This window comes from Elephas maximus, chromosome 9, assembly GCF_024166365.1.
Source record: "Elephas maximus indicus isolate mEleMax1 chromosome 9, mEleMax1 primary haplotype, whole genome shotgun sequence".
Taxonomy (NCBI): domain Eukaryota; kingdom Metazoa; phylum Chordata; class Mammalia; order Proboscidea; family Elephantidae; genus Elephas; species Elephas maximus.
Genome location: NC_064827.1, coordinates 24,853,403 through 24,871,122, shown reverse-complemented (window position 1 = coordinate 24,871,122; position 17,720 = coordinate 24,853,403). Strand labels below are relative to the sequence as shown.

Sequence of the window (17,720 nt, the reverse complement as noted above, 5' to 3'; positions counted from 1 at the left end):
CACTGTACCTCATTGTACCCAAAATGTGTGGGGAAAATGTGTTTATGTGAAGATACCTCCTCAAAGTGTCATTCTGATGTTTGGCCGGCAGCTTTACATATTCATAATGGAAGCACCTAGCATCTGCCGAAGACCCTCATTTTAATCTTGTCATTTCACTAACCCAATCAGGGACTGCCGCGTTGTTTGTCAAGTGGCGCTAAACCAAAGCTGAAAGCCTGTTTTAATGAAAGTGCGATCATGGTGCTTTTTAAAAATTAAATATATGCAACCAATCTAATCATCTAAATTTATGGTGCTTGCCGTTCAGTCTGGCAAGGAATTTGGCTGGGTGGAAGAGATAAATTCTGTGGCAGAGTTTTTTTTTTCCCCTTCCCTTTTTCATGTAAGATATGGCAGCATTAATTAAACGGGGGAGTTTAATGGTCAGATTTTACCTTCTGCAAAAATATTTTTTGAATCATAAATTTCTCCTGCATTGTTTGGTGCTGCTGGCCTGGAAGAAAGATTTGGCAGCACGTTCTAGGACAGATGACACCAAGTGATTAGCAAGCTGACTTCAGCTGCTGGCAGCCAGGTACTAAAAGAACATGCAAACGTCCTCCATTTTGACATGCTGGCTGGACTGTTTCTTTCTTTCTGAGGAGCTGGCGCTATTTATGATTCCATTTTTTATCTTTTAAATGCCATGACAGATGGCAGATTCTTCAGCCAACTCCATTGCCAGGAAATGCAGAAAGCTTGAAAGCACTGTGGTAATGGTGAAATCAGACCACGCAAGCATCCCAGACAAATCTGAGAATCATTCCCCAAGTTTCATGAGGACGGTGGTCATCTTGGTTGCTGTCTTTTCTCAGGGGCAGGAGGGGGATGTAATACAGGGAATTAAGCAAAATGGACCCACGGGAGGAGCTGCTATCTTGATACCACAGCTTCTTCACTTTGGAATGGATATCATTATAGCAATGGCACCATTGTTTTAAAAACTTGAGAATGTATATGGAGCATTTTTTAAATTAATTTATTTTTTGGTGGGGGGAGCATTTGGAAGATTCTTTGAACAACTTTTGCAGAAATCAGCAGCCCTGACCTTGTTTTACTTGTTCTGCTAGACTTATTTTGACGGAGAACCCAAGCACGACCATACATCCTGACTTTCTCTGATAACGTTCCCCTGCTTATGAGTGGTTTGCATGGTTGCTCGTAAAAGTGGAATGATGTTTTTGACCTAGTCATGTTTAGAAATTACACCTTCTTCACCACTGGCTTATTAGCTTTAGGTCAGCGCAGACAGCTGCCTCCATGTCCCAGCTGGGAACCCTGGCTTCAGTAAACATATTTCTTACTCTTCTCTGGTCCCTGGCCTGATTGTCCTCATTCCCATCTGTCTGATGGCAGACCGCCTGTTTCCAAAGTGGTCAGAGCCTAATCACCAGGCAGGCAGGCAGGCCGGCCAGGCAGGGTGGCCTGGATCATAAGACAACTTCTGTGTCCTCACAGAGGTCATGAATGCATAGAGGAACTGCAGTCATCCTGAGACCGAGCTTTGAGGACCCTGTCAGGCATTTTGGATTTCAGGCTCCGCAGAGCAAAGTCAGAATGAGATACTCAAAATGGCTGCCTCTGATGGCACCCTTGGCACCTAATTTCACATATAACTTCGTTGTGCCTGATACCCATCTCTCCTCTTCCCTCTCCTTCCTTCTCAGCTGATCTTTGAAGTACTTTTAATAGGAATACAGAGTCTTTAATCCCACAATAATTAATGGCAATACTAAAAATATACATTCTTAGGCTTAAATCTATACTGAACCATATAAAAGGCTGCTTTAAAACTCTCCACGAGTGTATATTTTGATATAGGGACCTGGAGGGAATAGTCACCGTATTTGTGAAAGAAGGCAGAATGGGGGTGGAGGGGAATGAAATGTGTTTCTGGAGGTGTAAAGTGGAAAGAGGAGAAATTGGAGCCACTCAGGGAACGCAAATTGATTCTGACTCATAGCAACCCTAGAGAAGAGAGCAAAACTGCCACATAGGGTTTCCGAGGCTGTAAATCTTTACGGGAGCAGACTACCACATCTGTCTCCAATGGAGCGGCTGATGGGCTTGAACTGCAGACCTTTTGGTTAGCAGCCAAGCGCTTAACCACTGCACCACCAGGGTTCCTTAATTAGAGCCACTGAGGGACTGCTTAGTCTCCCTCTTATTTTATCTTGAGTCAGACGATAGCCTCTAGAGAGGAACCATGAAAAAGTAACAGGAAAACACTGGAATAAAGACATAATTGCATGAAAGGCTCTGTCTAAGAAATAGACCTTAATTTTTATACCTAAAAATACATCTCACTTGACTAAATTAAGTAAAAAGTTGAAGAATACACAGATATTTTTTCTGGGTACACCTGTAACTTTTTCTTTTTTAAATGTAACTAATTTCATAAACAGAGCCCTGATGGTGCAGTGTTTAAGAGCTCAATCTGCTAACCAAAAGGCTGGCAGTTTGAATTCACCAGGTGCTCCTTGGAAATCCTATGGAGCAGTACTGCTCTGTCCTACAGGGTTGCTATGAGTCAGAAACAACTCAACAGTAATGGGTTTAATTTCATAAACACGCATACCTAGCAGTGTTTAAAACCATGAAATTGCCCAATTATCTTCAAATAAACGTATTTAAAATTTCACTTTACAAAAGGAAAACTGTTTTGTTTGAAGAAAACTATGTGATTTTGCTAACTCTGCAGTTCTAAAGGTAATCCAATACCCTTATTCAAACTGTAAAAATAATGTTGTGGGATAGGGCAGGTTACATTCTTTACAAGTCTGGGTGTGTGAATTGTCAAAATTTTACTTAGCAACTTTAACTTCTGGGACATAGATTCCTTTTCTATGCATCATATGTTTTCCTCATAGATGATCTTATCCACTAGTTAAATAGAAAACTCAAAACTCTTAGCCTGTCCTTCAAAGCAAAATCTGTACCGAGACACTTGTCTGTCTTTACTTTTTGTCCAGCTGCTCTTCTCCATGAATCCTTTGCCTCAGGCAGGCTGGTCTACTCATTGTGCTTACTCACATCACCTGGTTTCAGGTGCCCTCATGGTCAAAAGTAAAATTCTTGTTGTTGTTGTTAGGTGCCTTCAAGTAGGTTCTGACTCATAGCGACCCTACTGACGGTAGAACGAAATACTACCTGGTCCTGCGCCATCCTCACGATCTTTGTTATGCTTGAGCCCATTGTTGCAGCCACTGTGTCAGTCCATCTCTTTGAGTGTCTCCTCTTTTTTGTTGACACTCTCTATTTTACCAACCATGATGTCCTTCTCCAGGGACTGGTCCCTCCTAATAACATGTCCAAAGTATGTGAAACAAAGTCTCACCGTCCTCACTTCTAAGGAGCATTCTGGCTGTACTTCTTCCAAGACAGATTTGTTTGCTCTTTTGGCAGTCCATGGTATATCCAATATTCTTTGCCAACGCCATAATTCAAAGCCATCAATTCTTCTTTGTCTTCCTTATTCATTGTTCAGCTTTCACATGCTTACGAGGCGATTGAAAATACCATGGCTTGGGTCAGGCACACCTTAGTCTTCAAGGTGACATCTTTGCTTTTTAACACTTTAAAGAGGTCTTTTGCAGCAGATTTGCCCAATGCAATGAGTCTTTTGATTTCTTGACTGCTGCTTCCATGGGCATTGATTGTGGATCCAAGTAAAATGAAATCCTTGACAAGTTCATTCTTTTCTCCGTTTATCATGATGTTGCTCATTGGTCCAGTTGTGAGGATTTTTGTTTTCTTTATGTCAAGGTGTAATCCATACTGAAGGCTGTGGTCTTTGAGCTTCATCAGTAAGTGCTTCAAGTCCTCTTCACTTTCAACTCTCGAACCCTGAAGGTCAAGACACATTTTGCCAAGAATGAAGAACTTGCTAGTCAAATTGTCAGATCAGTAAACAAATAAAACCCCATACCTTTTCCAGTTAAAAAAAGAACCTCCAAAGAGAATTTTTATATATTATAATGCTGTTTCCATTAGAAAAAAACATTTTTTCTATTACATTATTATTTTATTATAAAACATATTTTATATCAGTGGAATCTAAGAGTATATTTTCCATGAATATTTCTAGCAATTCTGACAAAAAAACCCATTGCCGTGGAGTCAATTTCGACTCACAGCAACCATAGAGGACAGAGTAGAATTGCCCCACTAGGGTTTCCAAAGAGTGACTGGTGGATTCAAACTGCTGACCATTTGGTTAGCAGCCACGCTCTTACCCACTGCACCACCAGGGCTGCAGCAACTATGATACCTGAAGAGAAAACTACTCCACAATTATCTCTAAGTACGCCTCTTGGTCTATGGTGAACTTGTTGATCTCACTTCGTATTAGTGATTTCCTAACTTTTTGAAGTTTTAATATTATATCTTATTTGCTTAATTTCATGATACTCTCAATTCTCCTTAAAATAAAAATTACATATAAAAATGTTCTAAAAGTCATTTAAATTAGTTTTATTTTGATTTGGCAGTGGTGAATGTAACATGATTTAGTGATCAATATAGCCCTGGTGGCTTAGTGGTTAAGAGCTTGGCAGCTAACCAGAAGGTCAGCAGTTCAAATCCATCAGCTGCTCCTTGGAAACCCTATAGGCCAGTTCTACTCTGACATATAGGGTCCCTATGAGTCAATACCAACTCGAGGGTACCTAACAACAACATAATCAGAAACACATTGTGATATCACAAACCCAAATTTGTGAGAGAGACTTTGCTTACCTCAAATTTGTATCTTTCTCCCTTTATAAAAAAAAAAAATTTGTTTTAATAGTGCTAAGGCACCATGTCTCTTTTTTTGGTGTATTGCTAAGCCAGCATTTATTAAACACTCTGCAGGAGCAGAGGGTGTGGGGTCAAAAGACCTAGGTTCTAGTCCCCAGCTCTGTTTCCTACTTGACTTAGGGCCTTACACCAAGTTTCTGGACTTCTCTGCTATAATTTTCTTTTTTAAAAAGCAAGGATAAAAATCCTTATCTAACATAACTCCCACAAATTTTGTAAGGGTAAAATATAAAAGCACATGTAAACTGTAAAGGATTAGAGCCTCGAATAATATTTTAGGGTTGGATAATACTTAGCAACTGTCTGATTCATCCTACTTATTTTACAGAAGAGTGAAAATGAGGCCCAGGAATGGAGATGGGTTAAGTAAGATTACATGGCTGGGTATTATGATATGCCCTTAAGAAATTCAGCATGAAAATGTGTGAGTACAATGGATTAGCCAAGTTCAGCCTACTTAACGCTTCATTCGATTGCCCCTAGTTATCAGTTTTAAAAGTTTAGCTTGTTATCATCCCATGAAGAAGATACAATTGCAGAATTACAAATACATAAAATGAGTGTACTCTTCAAACTCATTAATAGGTCCAATTGGATGTGAAATTCTTATTTGGGGCAAGGACCTATGTTAAACACCAACTAACCTAAAGAATATTGTTGCCAGAATTTGCCTACTCCATCACTGAGTCTACCATCAATGTTGCGGAAAAAATACTTTTGGGGGTAGAATGGTTAAGGTGTATGTTATTTGGTGATTGGTTTAACAGCAGAAAGGCATCCTTCTGAAAGAACTGCCCTTGATTTTTCATTTGAACCGCAACACGACATATTCTTTAGTAAAGGTGTGTATTGTTATCATTTCATTCCAGTAGATGGTGAAACAAGAATCCATGTTGAAGGCTGCCTTGCCTCTCTTTGTCAGATTCATTGTCAGCAATGGACTGCGGACGAAGCACGGGGTGTTTGAGGTCACACTGGAGACTGTGGACAAAGCCTTGCCGGTGGTGACGATGAACAAAGGATTGAGACTGATCAAAGGGGCCACAGGCCTACTTGCCCCTGACCTCCTTCAGCTGACTGACCCTGACACTCCACTGGAGAAACTCACCTTCCTCCTGGCCCAGCTCCCACAACATGGCCAACTCTTTCTGCGGGGCACAGCGCTGCTTCATCCCAATTTCACTCAACAGGATGTGGACAGCAAGAACGTGGCTTATAGGCACTCAGGAGGGGACTCCCAGATTGACCAATTTACTTTTACAGCCACAGATAGGACAAACCAAGGCTTTGTTGTGGATGGGAGAGTGTGGGAAGAACCTGTTTCATTCACCATCCAGGCAAGTATGGTGGACTAACGGTTCATTGCTAGAGACATGACTTCATGGAGAACAACTATCTCCTTTCCTTTTTCATTCAAATACACATTGTACATCTACAGCCTGCCAGGCACTAGACAAAGAACTGGGCATATTATCATGAATAAACAGGCATGCTCCCTGCTTATGGGCTAATGCGTTGACCCTACAGAGCCTGTGGTAGTACAGGTAGTCTCCGACTTACGACAGGGTTCCATTCTGACTCCATCTTAAGTCGGTTCTGACATAAGTCAAATACATCTTACTTTTTTTAGTTTTTATTATTATTGCCTTTTATTAGCAGTATTTTATAAATCTGATCTTTGTCTTTAGGGGTTGAAAACATTACATATAAACATCTGTGAGTGAACATCTGAGAATGACAACAGCAGCAAGTTATGCACTGTAACGTTGTTTATAGTACATACTATTAACAATTAGATGTGGAAAAAAAAACACACGGTTGAAAGTGTGGTTCATCATTACTCCAATAAGTTGTAATTTGAGGACTACTATACAGAAAGGAGCAAAAAACAATGGGCTTTGGAGTCAGATGGACTTAGGTTGGAATTTCTGCTTTGCCTTTTGTTAGCTGGGTGACCTTAAAAGAATTCTTTAACTCTTCTGGATCTACTTTTCTTTGAAAAACATGCATATCCAGGATATTAGCATATTGCCCTGAACATATTAGATATTCAATATCTAGTGGCTACTACTATGATGGAGTCCTTGAGTGATCCAAACAGTTAAAGCATTCAGCTGCTAACTGAAAGGTTGGAGGTTCAAGTCCATCTAGATACACCTTGGAAAAATGGCCTTGTGATCTACTTTTAAAAAATCAGCCATTGAAAACCCTATGAAGCACATTTCTACTCTGACACACATAGGATCACCATGAGCTGGAATCAACTCAAGGGCAACTGGTTTACTATTATGATAATGCTTGTTGGGCCATGTTCTCTACTGGCATTTTAATGGCTTTCAACGAAACAGATGAAAACTTACAAGGCAGCATCAATATTTCACATGTAATTGTGAGGAGAATAATAATAGCAGCAGCTACAAATTTTTTAGTGTTTACTGTAGATCAGACCCACTTTATATCAGGGCTTCGAACCAGTTTGAACTGGTTCAGTCATGGCCAATGAAGTGAAACCAGAACAGACTTGAATTTTTTAAATTTGGGTGATCTGGAACTATAACCAAAAACCCACTGATGTCAAGTCAATTTCAACTCATAGTGACCCTATATGACAGAGTAGAACTGCCCCATAGGTTTTCCAAGGCTGTAAATCTTTACGGAATGCGACTGCCACATCTTTCTCCCACAGAGCAGCTGGTGGGTTTAAACTGCCAACATTTGAGTTAGCAGCTGAGTGCTTAACCACTTTGCCACCTGAACCATAACCAGAATGGGAAAAATTTAAGGGGTTAAAGTCCTGGAATGGGAGACTTGGAAGAGGCAAAGTGAGCCCTTTCAGGAGCCTGATGCGTGAGATTGGATTATGGCCAGGACTGAGGAGAGCAACACACATTCAAAGAAGTGCAGTCGGCCGCCATCTTTGAGCAGGGCATTGCTGTTTCCAGCTCTGCACAAAGTCCTACAGGCAAGAGATTTGGTTGCTATGCAGTGTGAACGCTGCCCTTGTTTTCTAAAAGGAGATTAAGTTTCTAGCAGGACTTTGACCTGTAATTTTTCCTGTTCTGGTTCTGCTTCACCCAAATTTTTAAAATCTGCTTCTGTTTCAGTGTTGCTTCCTCAGCCATGACTAAACCAGGAAGCACTGGTTCAAACCCCTGCTTTACATGAACCTCATTTAATTCTCATGAAAATCCTATGAGTTGAATTTTATTATCTCCATTTTATAGATAAGGGAACTGAGGTTCAGAGGTTTGAGTCCACCACCTGCACCTTGGAAAACTTATGGGGCAGTTCTATTCTGTCTTATAGGGCCACTATGAGTTGAAATCAACTCGACGGCAATGGGTTTTTTGGTTTGGTATTAGTTACCTGGTTCTCACCCTTAATGAAACAAATATATGTCTGCAAATAATCACCTTTTTTTTATTCTTAACTATTTATACTTTTATTCAGCATTTTTGCCGATTGAACAAAGGCATACAGAAAAGCTCTATACGTTTTTAAACCCTTACAATTCTATTTCTGTAATTCACTAAACATTGGGAAAATTGGGGAACCTTTCTGTGGAGCCAACATTAATTTTGCAATGCAATTCTTGGGTCCAATTAAAACCATTCATTCAGCAGATATTCATTAAGCTATTTTATTCAGACACTATGCCAGGTGCAAGGAAAAATAAGGGACAAAGTTGGGTCATAGTTTAAAAGAGAAAGTTGGCCTCTGTTCTAGGCCCTGTGACAAATGCTGAGGATGCTGTGAACAGGACAGAGGCTTTACCTTCATCTTCTTCATCCTGGTCTTCAGGAGAAATTAACAACAGAGGAGGATAAGGAATATGAAACTCAGGAGAGTTTGATTGTCATTGTGGGACCATTAAAGCTCTCCAGTGCATAGGGGTGAGAAGCCTTTGTATAACACTGCATATAATTATTCACGATGCAGGTGGACCAGTTGGACAAAACGGCGCCCCACATCACATATTTGCGTTCCCCTTCTCAAGTGGGACTCCTGAAAAATGGCTGTTACGGGATTTACATCACCTCCCGTGTGCTGAAGGCCTCTGACCCTGACACCGAGGATGATCAGATCATCTTTAAGATTTCACAAGGCCCACAACATGGACATCTGGAGAACACAACAACGGGTACCGGCTTCCTTAATCCTTGTAATTGCTCACTTTAAACTACCCAGTGGCTGACAGCAAGCGCTAGAGAGTAATTTAATTAAGTGCATGCCCAGTTGGTAAACACTCCCCAGGGCTTACTGATAGATGCAGTTTATGAATCAATATTGGTGCTAAAGAAGGTTTGAAGCCCAGCTTTCCTAAATTCATCTTGAGTGGGAGAACCAATGACTGATACACAGCTGTTTATTGTTTACAACTTCTTTTTTAATGGCCAGATTGTAATACTTTCAGAGGAACCCAGAATGTTAGGACCAAATGCATATTTTAATAAATTTTTGCTTCTCTCTTGAATTCTAAATGATGTCAGGTCATTAAAAAATTCTGTTTTTTTTTTTTTTTCTGTTGATTTCCCTGGAATGTATATTATTTCTGACTTTGAAGACAATGATTTTATAACTAGACAGGATGGTACAGAATTACTTATACATTTTATAAGATCAATAAGACTAATTTCTAAAAAAAAAAAGTTCTTTGGTCTTTAGAGCTGTATTTAGAATACAATAGCCATACAGTTTTATCAGCTCTTATTTAATTTTTTGTGCGATTACCCATGAGATTCATTTATTTCTTTTTTGTAGGTGAATTTATCCATGAAAAATTTAGCCAAAAGGACTTAAACAGTAAGACCATTCTTTACATCATAAATCCATCTCGGGAAGTAAATTCGGATGTCATGGAATTTCAAATCATGGACCCTACAGGGAACTCCGCCCCTCCTCAAATGTAAATTATTTTTCTTCTTCAGTAGCCCTGCATATAATGTCCAGAATGGATCTGATTAGGAAAAGCGAAAGTGTCTTTTTCAAACTGAACCTAAGAGGATAAACTAATAGGCCATTTCACAAGCTCATAGGATTTATTTTGGAAAAGTTATTATTTTTTTTACTGCTTGATAGTGGAACAGCCGTTAGCTTTATAGGCTATGGAAACATTACAAAACTGCAGTCACGTAACGCTGGGTCATCCATATTGTGCAAGCCAGTGCCCACACTTTCACACATAGAGGCATCTGTCTGACAGTTCACTGGTGTCCCAAGTCTGAACTTCCAGGCTTATATACAAATTGTGCAGCAGAGGTTACTCTAGGGCCATGTCAGTAACCACAGGCTTCTAGACTGTCTAGAGTGGGGAAGAATGGGATAGGAAATTTAGCAAAGTATCTTCTCTTTCCCTTACCAAAAAAAATACAATTACATGCAATTGCTTCCTATTCCAGGTGAGATGACATCAGTGTAGAGAAAAATAGGCTTGGAGAGGTGTTAAGTAACACTTAGAATGTGTGTGATACACATGACCCAGAATTAAGAAGAGTAACAGAATTTCCGAATTAACCAGATTGACAGACCATAGTACTTACACTCACTCGGTCTCTATTCTAGACTTTTCTTGAATGTAGACCTTGAATAATAATCTACCAGCTCGTGGACAATCACAGAAAGGTGAATCATAGCTCAGTTCTCCTTGTGCTGTTTTTATTTGATGCCCATCCCAGTCAAAGAAAAGCTGTTCATTTACACTAGTTTTAGTATTCACCGTATCCTCATCTTACTACACACCATAGCCTGTACAGCTCCCTGATTGTCCATATGGTGGTATCCTGGAGAAAGGAAGAAAAGGTTCCTGAGAAAACGGGCTCCTGGATTCTTCCTCTTGTTTTTCTTTCCAGTCCTGACTTGTAATCCCACCATTTGCCAGCAGAGGTCTCTGTAGTCATTGTTAGAAAAAAACTAGCTTCCTCTAACAAAACATATCCCCAGGGCCCCACCTCCATTGCCCAGATAAAGTGTAGTGTCTGGATATCTCCAGCTTCAGGTGTATTAACTCGCCAGATTTGTATTGAGTGGTTACTACATGCCAGGCGCACAGTCCTAGGAGCTGGGAAGTAGGAGTGAAAAAGAAAGACCCGGCCCCTGATTTTAAAATATAATCTTGAGATTATGAAACTGAAAGGAAAGACTACCACCCATTATGCTGCTATTACCTAAGAGGCAAACTCTTTATAGAAAAATATATCAATTACTTGCAATGCCAGACAAACATCTTCTAATTCTCAAGAAAATGTTTAAAAAAAAATCCGGCTCCAATAACATTAATAAATTGATGCCACTTTTTTTTAACAGTTGTTTTTTAATAGTTCAACTAAAAAAATATGTTATTTATCAGACTTGCTGTTGACCTAATGCTGACCTCTGGTCTTCCACATGTGAACAGAGCCTGGCTGACAGAGAATTTTTTTACTAGCAGGGGAGCTAGACTGGTACTGCTTCCCCACACACCTACCTCATTCCTCTCTGTTACCAATAAGCCCTGCTGGCACAACGGTTAAGTGCATAGCTGCTAACTGAAGGCTGGCTGTTTGAATCCACCCAGCGGCTCTTCGAGAGAAAGACCTGGTGATTTGCTCCTGCAAAGATTTACAGCCCAGAAAACCCTATGAGGTAGTTCTACTCTCTCACTTGGGGGTGTTATGAGGCAAAATTGACTCAACAGCTCCCAACAACAGCAAGACCATAGGGAGAGTCACAGTAGAATTTACTTAACGTAATTTAACCTTCATTGAGATAGTTTTAAATAAGCTCCTGCTTGTGTTCCGTGTCAGTTTTATGTGCCTATATGGGAGGTGTTTCTCATTCAACTTGAAATGATTGCAACCAATAGAACAAAAAGATGCAGGTAATGCCTATCAAGGGTTAAATATAATTTTGATTTGATTCTGATGTATAGTAGGTTATTTTCTTTGGAGTGGATGGGGTAGAGGAGGAAGGTGGAAATTACTCAGCATTTATCTTTATAATTTTTGAATGGTTTACTTGTCCCTTACTTTCCAAATCACTTGTAAGTAGATTTTTTTTTTTTTTTTTTTTTTTTGGTACCAGGAGCACATTTTGCAATAAGAAGCAATCTTATGGGTAGTGGGCTTCTCAAGACAGCCAGAGAGAGCCTAGTTACATTTACAATATAAATCACACATGGTACATTTGCAATAGAATTGTTTCCTGCTTTATTTCATTGCTATTCACAACCACCTATGAGTTAGGTACTCTTAGAATCCAGAATTTACAGGTGATGCAACTGAGGCACAGAGATGTGAAGTGACTTTTCTAAGCTCATTTAGAAATTAGTGGAGCTAGGGTTCAGACCTAGTAAATGCCGCTCTCTGAGCCCACAGTTTTCCTCACTGCACTGAAGATCTTCTTAGCTACTCTTAAGGACTGTGATAAACTGAACTAAAGGGAGCCACCAACTCATCTCCCTTCTTTGTCTCCAGACATTGGCTGCAGGGTGCAGAGTACCGGTATTAAGATTAGTGTGCATTCCACACCTACCACACTGGGAATTATGATATAGATAATAAAACACTGGACTTGGAGCCCAAAGGCAGAATTTGAGCTTTGATTCTGGCATTAATTTAGGTGATTGTTCAAATCTTGGTTATCTATAAAATGAGGGCAATATCACTTTTTGTTTAGAGAAAAAATGAGATAAAATAGAGGAAAACATCTTGTATACCGTAAAGTCCTTAACAAATGTAACTTGGGGTGGTGATTCTATTGTTACAAATTCATGTGGGTACAACAACTGACCATTGAAGAAATACCCCAGAAACCATTCAGTGGCCAGCTACAGCTCACCTCTAGTTAGGAATTGATTCTGGGATGATTCACAAAGTAAATCAATAGGCTTGTTCCTCAATAAGGCAAATGCTATGGAACTTTGTGTTCTTCTTTGGCTTAGACTGGGCAAATAGATTTATATTCTTCGTATTGGAAGGGGCAAAAACGTACTCTAATAAAGCCTGAGGGATAAGTAGGAGCAATCTGGAACAAAAGGGAACTCTTAGGAATGCGAAAGACCCAGGTTCAGTGGGTTCCAGGATCTTGATTGCTAGTGAGTTTTTGCTATTGCAACATAAACTACAGAATACCAGTCCTAAAGAAGCAAAGAGAAGTGTACCATAAAGGAAGTGTTAGGAAATGCTGGTTCTGACAAGATGAATCCCATTGTTGCTATCTAGCTGGCTCTGTGCTTGTTTAACTCCATCACTTCCTGAAGTCATCAGATGCTTGCATGCACTGGGAAGCTCAGAGAGGGGTTAGACAGTATACAATATGCCACATCTCTCAACCTGATAGGACTACAGAACCACCTCTCCCACTCCCCAGGAATGGCTCATCCAACAGTTTTTTTTTTGCATAGAATACATTTGTGAAACAGTTTATTCTAAATGCAAACTATTTTATAATACTGAAATCTGTGGATATTTGCATAAAGATTTCAGTTTGGCTAAGTGCCTAAATTTCAGGTACTAGGCTAGGCGCTTTTACATATGTTATCTAATTTAGTCAGCAAAACACAGTCCTCTGAGGGAGAAAAAGAAATCAGCTCAAAGCCTTTAAGTAGATGTTCAGAAGTGACTGAGTGGGTGAGTGGCAGAGCCCTGCTTTCTGACTTCAAAGCGAGGGTCGCAGTATTGGCTCATTGCTTTGGCATGACACACTCAGAAGCCCACGTCTGTCGTCTAGTGGACTTTGGGTCTCCTGGATGATCTGCAAAACTCATCAAAAACACCTTTGCAGACCACACAAGGTAGCTAGTTCTAACTCGGCTCTCCTAATACGTCTTCCACACTGACCTTTTTCTTGCTCCCACTGAACAACGCGGGCATAAAAAGAAAAGTTGACCCATACTGACATTCTTGATAACTCTGTGGCAGCTTCTCTGATTCTTACCCTCCCTCTGTTGTCGTTGGCTCTATGCTTGAGAACGTCCCCTATTCATGGTGACAGCATGCACAAGGCCATCCCCATAAATAGTTGTGGAGTGGACTGTTGTGATCCATAGGATTTTCATTGGCTGATTTTTTTGGAAGTAAATCACCAGGCTTTTCTTCCTAGTCTGTCTTAATCTGGAAGCTCTGCTGAAACCTGTTCAGCATCAGCCACACACGAACCTCCGCTGACAGATGGGTGGTGACTGCTCTGTGGCCGGGAATCGAACCTGGGTCTCCTGCATGGAAGGCAAGAATTCTACCACTGAACCACCAATGCCTTCCCCTTCCTCTGGCTGCGTACATTCTAGCTGTTCCAGGATTCATTCTCGACCTTAAAAGAGAAGGAAGAAAAGAAATAAAAAAAAAAAAAACAAGGAATTTCTAACGGGCCAACTATGCAGTGTTTCAGCAGCTTTTATGAAACACCTTGTAGGGGAAGAGGTTGAAACTCTTGGCTAGATAAATCTTTCACATTACCTGCAAGTCAGGAGTTAAAGTAATTGTCTCCAGACTAAATTTAGGAAAGCACAGAGAAAGGGAAGGGAAATAGCACTTATTAAGCACCCACTGTGTACAGGTGCTTTACGCGTATGAACTAATTTTAATTTTAATCATTTGACAGGAGTGTAATTCTCCTCATTTTACAGATAATGAAAACTGAGGTCCAGAGAGACGGAGTGACAAACTGACCGTAGTCACAGGCTAATAAGTGGTTGCAAGGTGTATCTGACTCCAGATCACTTGTTCTGGATACTCTGCTGCCACCTGGCTAAACACTGTTTTCTCATTATCGTGAGAAAAAGACAAAAGCGGAAACACAGGTGTTTGTCACATTACATTATGGGGCTTAATCACATCTTTGAATGATAAATTTCAGATTGAATACTTGGAAAAAAATTTTTTTAACATTTCAACTTTCTTAAGTCATATGCTACTTGATAATCAATGAAGATTAAGTTAAAAGAATAATAATTTCACTACAGTTTTCGATTCCATAAGACCTTTTGTTATGATGCTCAGAATACTTAATGAGCACTCATTAAGGTTCATTTAACCCCTCTGAAGCACAGACTCATCATTATTGCCCCTTGGAAAACAAGAAAGCAGAGGCAGAGAGGCTAGTATCTTTGCAGACCCTTGTTAACGTGGATTAATGTCCCAAACCCCAAACTAGTTTTAACCCCAAATGTTACTTTCAGTTCATAGTTCCTTCATATAAGTGAAATAAGTGAATCAAGAACAGGGTTTCTCAACCTCAGTGCTCTTGCCATTTTTTGTTGTAGGAGACTGTCCTGTGCATTGCTCTATGTTTAGCAGCATCTCTGGTCTCTACCCGCTAAATGCCAGTAGCAGCCCCCCTTTCAGTTGTGACGATCAAAAATGTTTCTAAACATTGCCAAATGATGAGGACCCCTGCCTTAGAAAATAACAACAACAACAACAAAACATTGCTATCTAGTTGATTCGGACTCATAGCAACCCTATAGGACAGAGTAGAACTACCCCATAGGTTTTCCAAGGAGTAGCTGGTAGATTCGAACTGCCAACCTCTTGGTTAGCAGCTAAACACTTAACTACTGCACTACCAGGGCTACATATTTGTTAAGAAACCACGATTTATTGTAGAATGCTCATTTATCAATGTCATCTTTCTCTCTACTCCGATAAAGTCTAACAATAGTCAAAGAATCCAGAGTAAGTCAAGGCTGGAAAGACATGGGAGGGTCATCTAGCTTAGCATTTTTGCAAAATATAATGATGGTAATAAAGTTAGGGAGAAAAACAGCTTCAGTGGTCCACTTAGCTTGGGAAATAGTGATTTATTCTCACTTAGAGATTCCAGGAGCCCTGGTGGTACAGTAGTTAAGCACTTAACTGTTAACCGAAAGGTTGGAGGTTCAAACCCATCAGTGGTTCTAAGGGAGAAAGACCTGGCAATCTGTTCCCATAAAAATTACAGTTTAGGAAACCTTATGGGGCAGTTCTACTCTGTCCTATAGGGTCACTATGAGTCAGAATCAACTCGGCAGCACACAACAAAAGATTTATTCAGTTGAACAAATACTTATTGAGCATTTACTATGTGCTAGGTACTCTGGAGGGACTTGGGATATATCAGTGGACCAAAGGTTTCTGTCTTCTTGGATCATAGATAGTCCATGAGTAAATTAAATAGTATCTTTTACATGATACATATTTTGGAAAATGAAAAAAAATGTTTCAGGATAAGGGGACCACAGCTGCGGGGCTTAGGGGAGGGGGCTGCAGTTTTAACTCGGGTGTTTAAACAACTTATATGTGATGTCGTAGAGCTAGTGAGCAGCAGAGGGGCCAGAAGCCTCAGGATTTCTCATCAGCTTTTGTTTCCACTACCCCATGCTATGTCTTCCATTTGCAGCAGTGGTTGTCAGGGAACAAAACAGAGCTTTCACATCCAATCAGCTTTTCTGTTACACTGAGCACCCCAAAACCACCTAGGGAAGTGGTTCTCAACTGTAGACAATCATCCCCTCAGGGGACATTTGGCCATGTTTGGAGACAGTTTAGATAGTCATGACTGGAGGGAGTAGTACTGCTGGCATCTAGTGAGTAGAGGCCCGGGATGCCACTAGCCATCCTACAATGCACAGGACAGCCCCCACAACAAATGCCACTAGTGCCGAGGTTGAGACGCTTTGATTATGGGCTTAAGCAGTTTCACCTTCTGCTAAATAACTGAAATGATGGACAAATGTCTTTCACATAAACTCTGTCCTTAACCTCCGTTTCTGACCTTAGAATAGGCATTACTCAATGGTCAAAGAATGGAGGGACCATTAACATAGAGAGATATGAATCAATCCTATTGTCTATGTGACATCTCCATATCCAGAACTTTCCAAAGTTCCCAGTGTCTGTATCTCTCTGGTGGGCTCCTGCATTTGGATATTTCCACAATGCCAAGCTTGTAGCTGTTTGGCTTCTTGCAGAGAGAATCCCTAGGTGTTTGTCTGCATCTCTTACTTTTCTTCCAGGTGTCTGTGTGGAGTTTCAGCAGCCACAGTCTCAGAGTAGGAAGGTCTTCTCAAATACAGTACTGGAAAACAAACAAAAAAGCACATTCAAAATATATGTTGCACATATCCTATAGGTATGCAAGGGCCTTACCGTTTAAATATTTTTCTAGAAAATATATAACCTGGCTTAAATGTCATGGCTTTTCAGTAGGTCTTCATTATTTGTAGTGGATAGCATTAACAAGATGATATAGAATATTGTCGGATGATAACCTTCACCTCTAAGCATCCAGCAGACTTCTAATGGTGTGCAGGGAAGTGTACACACATTCCCAAACACTAAGACGCTTTATGTTTTGAAGCTGAACATCCTGAAAATGGTTCCCTTCTGGACCTAGGTCAGCAATCAAATTGCATTTACTTGTAGGCCCTAAGGTCACCCGGATCTGCAGAGTGACATTGATGAATTTTTGCTTGTCACCGTTAGCATTGACAGCGGATGGATTCTTGGAAGAACTGGACACTGAAGCTCATTTGAACCTCACTGAAACTTAGCTGAAATCTACCCAAATTTATCTATTCACTCTTGTCTTCTTCCCTCCTTTATTTCCCTTTTCATCTTTCTGTCCTCTCCCCTAGTCCCTCTTGCTGATTTTTTTTTTCTTCCCTTTCTCATTTACATGGATCTTTTAGGAATTCTTAGCAATATGTTATTTCCTTATGGGTTGTAATTTAAGTGTAGTCATTTATTTCTTTCCTGTGTGATGTTTCATGCCACATGTGAATTCAGTTACATCAAAGACCTATGAAGATCTGAATAATTTTTAGTATAATGACCCCATTTTCATGTCAAAAATTTTATGAAACTCAACATGTCAGGTTTAGATCTACGGACAGAGTAAACATGTAAATTCATGAACTTATTGTA

At 40.1% G+C, this 17,720-nt stretch overlaps 1 protein-coding gene across 6 annotated transcripts in view; it reads left to right on the top strand.

Moving 5' to 3' along the window:
- Positions 1–17,720, top strand: part of FREM1 (FRAS1 related extracellular matrix 1) — a 184,761-nt gene that overhangs the window by 133,571 nt on the left and 33,470 nt on the right. For 4 of the 6 annotated variants that reach the window (XM_049895395.1, XM_049895396.1, XM_049895393.1 and 1 more), the window contains 3 exons: positions 5,765–6,179; positions 8,782–8,983; positions 9,604–9,748. In XM_049895395.1, coding sequence (XP_049751352.1) covers positions 5,765–6,179; positions 8,782–8,983; positions 9,604–9,748 — 762 coding nt within the window. Of the gene's footprint in view, positions 1–5,711; positions 6,180–8,781; positions 8,984–9,603; positions 9,749–17,720 lie in introns of those variants that run through there. The other 2 variants (XM_049895402.1, XM_049895398.1) reach the window with 2 other exon arrangements.